We start from the raw sequence: 6111 nt of genomic DNA, 5'->3' as shown, positions 1-6111 counted from the left end.
ATCAAAGAAATTAATTTTTTAGCTAATTTTAGGGTGTAACCTATCTTTTTAACTTAAAATAAATCAAAATAATTAGAATAAATAATTTTAAGTAAAAATATAAGGTATTATAAAGAAAAGAATCTCATTAAATTATATTTCTTTGTTTGAGGCATTTATAAAATTTAAAATTAAACAAGTTTTTAACATATCAATAATAGAAAAATTAAAAAATGTAAACTAAACTCCACTGAGAAAAGACATAAATAGAAGACATTTATTGGGAGTATGTGTGTTTTCAAAGGTTTAATGAATCTCCCAAAATCGAGATGAATAAAATAATCTAAGTTAGTGAATAGGTTATGTATTACATAAACATAAGGAGGTTCAAGCGAATCTAATGTAAAAAATAATTTCCAACTTTGAGCTTTGAAATTAAGTATACGTATAAATAAATACGTCATTTATCTAATCCCAAAATTTAAAAAAGATTCACCGTTTAGTTACTTAGTTATTAAATTTTAAAAATAATATATTTTATCTCCTTATACACGGGCTCTTATGGTGGACAAACTTTTGTCGAAACTTTAATTATTTTTTTCAATATTAACCTCCCAACTTTAACGGATAAAAAACTAGGCCCAAAAAACTTGGATTATTGCAAAATATAAAAACAATTCAATAATAATACATTACCAATATAATTTTTGAAATATTTAAAGTCAAATTTTATGTTTGCAAATCGTTTATCGTCAGCTCTTTATTCGAATAAAGATTTGACAACATCGCGTCAATAGCTGAGAAAAAAGAAAAGGATAGAAATATAGTTACAGAGAGAGAAATGTTTAACTCACACACTCATCCACGTCTCTGTTATGGGTATAATCAAGTGCGCTATTACCAAATCTATTTATTTATTCCGGCAAGTAATAAATACCAAAGTCATTTTGTTACTCTACTTTATTAAATAAGTAAAAATGATCAATTATTAAATTGTTTAAATTATTTTTAATTAAAATAAAGAATTTTTACGAATATTGGGAAGGCTAAAATTAAAAAAAAAATTTTTTAATTATTTTGACTCATTAGTTACACTCGAACTTCCTTAAAGCATAGCCATCTACCGACAATACTTGCTAAAGAAATATTTAGTACCTGTTACTAAATATTATTTGGTGGAACTAAATATTTATTTCCATGTAATAAGGCTTTGTTCATAAAAAGAAATCATTTATTAAACTGCAACAAATATTATTGGCGGATACAAAATATTTATTTCTCCCAAATAAATGAATAAAAATTTTGTTACTAAATCAGTTTAGTACTCCGTACTAAACCCTTCTATCAGTGTAATAATGGCAATTGTGTTTATCTATTCATATTAAGAGACATTTACTTCCGAATTAATTCTTTAATTAATTATTAATCAATAAATAATTTAATTACAGAAAATCCCAATTCATTGAGATGAAAAGTATATTTTTTTGGACTGCAGGGACAATGTTCTTCGCGAGAACCAAAAAATTGCCTCAATTGAACTGAATACAAGCGAAAAAAAATTGAGAAGTAACTTATAACCAGGTCGTATTAAATTTATTTTTTTTTATTAATAGAAAATTTTATTTATAAACAGTTCTTTGAAATCTTTAAATCAAGATTGTTGATGTTTCCTCCTTCGATGAATTTCCTTGCATTGATTAAACTCAGTGCCATTTTGTGATATGACACATTCTTTGGAACAACAATCTTTATCTTTCTCACACTAAAAACAGAAAAAAAAAAGAAAAAAACAATAATGACCATAAAAATTTAAAATATTTATGGAATTTTATTTTTAATTTTTGATTACTCTCACAAACACACACCTGACCATATTTTAAACAAAATGATGGCTCTTCAACGCTAAATGAAGTCGTAGTTTGAATTATATTGCTGGTGTATTCTTCCTTTTGTTCCAAAATACAAGTACGAAAGTAATTTTCTGTTAAATATTCACATTTTTTCGAACAACATTCGCTCCCCTGCAAGCACTAAAATATCGAGAATAGAAATGACAATTATTCGACAAACTTGTATAATATATATGCTTACTGTTTAATGATGAATGCATGAATTACAAATGATAATTAATACATACGTAACTCCCCTCGCTCAAGCAGGCTTCGCTTATCAGTATCGTTCTTACGCGTGTTCCGATAAGAATTAACAGATTTAAAAAAATAAACAGTGACATGTCGGTAAAACTTATAAGAATGTATGTATTTACACGCCGAGTTACTGTTAATGCACTAAGTTACTTTTGGAGCGCTGCTAATACTGATATACTCATTAGCTTCGATAGTAAACACTTACACTTATTACGTACACGTGTAGTAGAGTAGCATGACGTAGTCTTTGAGGATAAAATTAAATTGAGATAATGAGTTACCACAACCAACAGAAACTATTAACACATTAACACCAGTTCTTTGTTGCATGTGATTAGAATTGTTTTTGCAGAGGTTATAAAATGCGCGCGCAACTTGAATCATAACTTTTCCGTGTTTCTATTAGAGATGTGCATTTAACGGTATTTTGATTTTATGCGACGAGACCGTCATAAATACCGTTTTGTGACGGTAAGTGACGTCGCAAATTTTTTTTCAACACGTTTGTTGTGCAAATGACGGTCACAAGCACGCTCACAATTGTTACCATCAAATACAACTACGTAGACGTCCCGTGACGGTTTTTTTTTACAAGAATGACTTAGTTATTTGGGAAGTATTTCACTGAAAGATAAGAGGTTTGATAAAAAATAAAATGTCAAGTTAGAATGAGTATAATTTGTTAAAGGATAAATAACGAAATTTAAATAATTTTATTATTTAAAATTTTGCTTGAAATTAACAAATATAGTATATTACATACCTAGGCCAGTAAAATAAGAAAAGTCTCAGATCACATGTAATTGTTGGCCGAGGCGAAGCCGAGGTTGACAAACATGTGATCTGAGGCTTTCTTATTTACTGGCCAAGGTGTGTATACTATTTTTCTGCTCGACGTAGCCGGAATGTGGCAACTTTGTTTAGCGCAGCGGCCAGAAAGTTGCCACTTTCCGGCCGGAGGGCAGAAAATAATATTTTCTGCCCTCCAGGCGGAAAGTGGCAACTTTCGGCCCGCTGCGCTAAACGAAATTGCCGCTTTCCGCCTCTGTCGGACAGAAAAATAGTATACAAACCTATGGCAGGAAAATAATAAATATCTCAGATCACATATATGTCGACCTCGGCTTCGCCTCGGGCAACATATATGTGTTCTGAGACATTTCTCATTTTCTTGCCACAGGTGTGTAATATACTATTTTTTTTTGCTCTCCTAACCGAAAGTACGCTCTTCCGGGACGCACTTTACTCCAGGAAGAGCAACTTTTATGGCCTGCTCTAACGCATGCGCGCTACGCATATTTTCTGGCCGGCAGCACAGAACCTCACTTTCTTTCATATTTTCGTAGCCCGAGATTCAACTGTCTAACAGTCACAACATCGTCTGTATGTAACATGTCAGCACATAAACTAACCAAAAAATGTCAAATAAATAAAAAAAATTTTTAACTAGATTATTGTTAATGAACTATTTAATAATAATATTGCACAAATAATTTATATAAAAATTTTAGAAAATAAAATATAAAAGTTTTGTAGATTTTATTTGCTTTCTTTTATATTTTGACAGCTAGTAAAGCAATGTTTATAAAACAATCCATGTACTCTACAAGCTTCTAATAATTTAATTTCAATCTTTCTTAGCCGTCTAATTAAAAACTAATTTTTAATCAACTTAAAAAAATTAATTCTGTTAATACATCGGGTTTAAATATTTGTAATGAGTTCTGTGCACGTTATCTCTCTTAATCAGAGCATTTGTTAGTAAACTTTAAAATAACTTATTTTTTTTTTATTTATTAATATTTATTTTTTTATTATGCCCGCCCTGACCAGCAAAACCTCGGCTTTGCAAAAGTCGGGCGGCGCCCCCTTCACCCCCGGCAAAACCCCTTCTCCGGGGTTACGTACTTTCGGCTGGAGAGCAAGATAAATAGTATACAACCCATGACCAGAATGTTGGATGCCCTGACGCAGGGGCTGCTCACTCAATGCTTTTAGATGGGACCGAATTTTGTCTTTGCAAAGATTCATTCATACCACTACAAAATTGAAATCACTATGTATCTATAGTTTTTTTTTTGTTAGTATAGAAAAAATGTCAGCAGTTTTTAGGAAATTGAGAGCGCCCTCTATTGAGTAACGTGATTGGAGAGAATTTAGGCGCGGAAATTGGAACGAAATAATAAATTATTATTGGAATTATGATAACAAATAATAAAATATCAATAGAAGTCAGTTGAAAAATAAAAAATCATCAATAAAACAATAAATGAATAGTAAATACACCAAATAATAAATAATAATAAACAAACCCACTTACGCTCGAGGCTTAAAATTTACTTAATGTGATATTTGGTTGTAAGCTGAGATAGCTCTGAGGGACGCTGAAAGACTTGTCAACGTTCAGGCGCACGTTCGAATTTTGCTACCGTGGAATTTTTTTTTTTTTTTATTTTTTTCAAAATAAATAATAAAATTAAAGTAATGTCAAAATTGTTTTCTTTCTTTTTTTTTTTTTTTTTTTTATAATAAATAAATGAGCAAAATTTATACTTAGGAGAAAAAAAAACTACGGAATAAATTATTTTGGCTTTTATTATAAGTTGATAAGTCATTGATTAATAAATTACAAAAATAAAACATTTTTATTGTTTATAATAAATTAATAATAATAATAATAATAGTAATATATTTGATGATGTGTAGACTTAATGAGGAATTTATTTACATTTTTTTTCACAAAAGGAAATAAAAAAATGTGATTTCACAATATACAAAAAAATAATGATTTAATATTTAATTAATATAATATAAATAAAAGAAAAAAGTTTCTAAAAAAGAAAATAAATAAATGTGAATTATTAAATAAAAAATTGGACAGCAATAATATTAACAAACGCAAAGTAAACAAAAAAGTCAAGAATAACGCTTCAAATCGCAAAAAATTCGAGATAACCAAAATCAACACATGTAATCGCAATAATAGTGGCCACAAGAATGGCGGATTGTTATTTTCCGGTTGTGGATTTCGAATATTATTATTATTAGAAGTGCTGCCATATTTCAGAAATAAATATAGGGAAAATTTCATTTTCTTAAGTTGTAGTCCTTCGTCTTTGCAAATGACAAAATTGGGTATGGTGGGGGTCAGAAGTGAGCAGCCCCTGCCCTGACGCATGTAATATGATGGCCGAGGCTACGCCTCGGCCATCATATCCCATACGCCAGGAAATCCAACTTTCTGGCTTTGGGTCGTAATATACTATTTCTTCGAATATTTTTATTATCATAACATCTTAGTTGTTAGATTTAATAAAAAAATAATTTTAATTATTTGTTTACTTATAATATTTAAATAAATATTAATTTCATTTCATAAAACTCTAATCTCTCTAGTTGATTCACATAGCCGCGTGCATAAATTTTAAGTTGACAAGGACAAAATAAACTCTACATAACCGCTAAAATACATTATTATTTATGATTGAAGTTAATTCCACTAGATGGCGATAATTTGTGACCGTCTCGTCATAACACTATCGGTCACAAAACCGTTTTGTGACGGTAAAAAGTCTGTAAAATTACTCGTCACGTGACCAGTGTACATCTCTAGTTTCTATGAATTTTAATTACCGATCAAACAAAGTTCTGAGAAAATTATCAACTGTCGATAAAGTATAATTTTTGAAAATTTATTTTTAAATAGAAATAAATTTGAATTAAAATTAATTTGATATTTTATTTTATTTATTTATTATTTAATTTCAATGCCAAGGCAGTATAGCCAGATGTCAAAAGTATACAAAAAGAGTTACAATAAAAGTACACGTATGACTAATGAAAATGTAAAATTTCAAAAATATTAGATATTAAGAATTGATCGTTTTTCTTTACTTTACTTTGGAATACAATTATGACAAATACAAGAAAAAAAAATAAATTTGAGTATAAAAATTGAGCATTAAAAATTTAAGAGTTAAACTCA

The 6111-nt window shown here is 29.0% G+C and overlaps 1 protein-coding gene across 1 annotated transcript; it reads right to left on the bottom strand.

The window, feature by feature from the left end:
* Positions 1-1553: 1553 nt before the first annotated feature.
* Positions 1554-2472, bottom strand: LOC123258645. The gene is made up of 3 exons (XM_044718786.1): positions 2117-2472; positions 1845-2009; positions 1554-1741 (listed from the first exon to the last, which is right to left on the bottom strand). The coding sequence occupies exons 1-3, from the start codon at positions 2210-2212 to the stop codon at positions 1631-1633; spliced, it is 372 nt and encodes a 123-aa protein (XP_044574721.1). The 5' UTR covers positions 2213-2472; the 3' UTR covers positions 1554-1630.
* Between the last annotated feature and the right edge of the window lie 3639 nt (positions 2473-6111).

This window comes from Cotesia glomerata, linkage group LG2, assembly GCF_020080835.1.
Source record: "Cotesia glomerata isolate CgM1 linkage group LG2, MPM_Cglom_v2.3, whole genome shotgun sequence".
Lineage (NCBI taxonomy): Eukaryota > Metazoa > Arthropoda > Insecta > Hymenoptera > Braconidae > Cotesia > Cotesia glomerata.
This window is presented reverse-complemented; position numbering and strand designations above follow the sequence as displayed.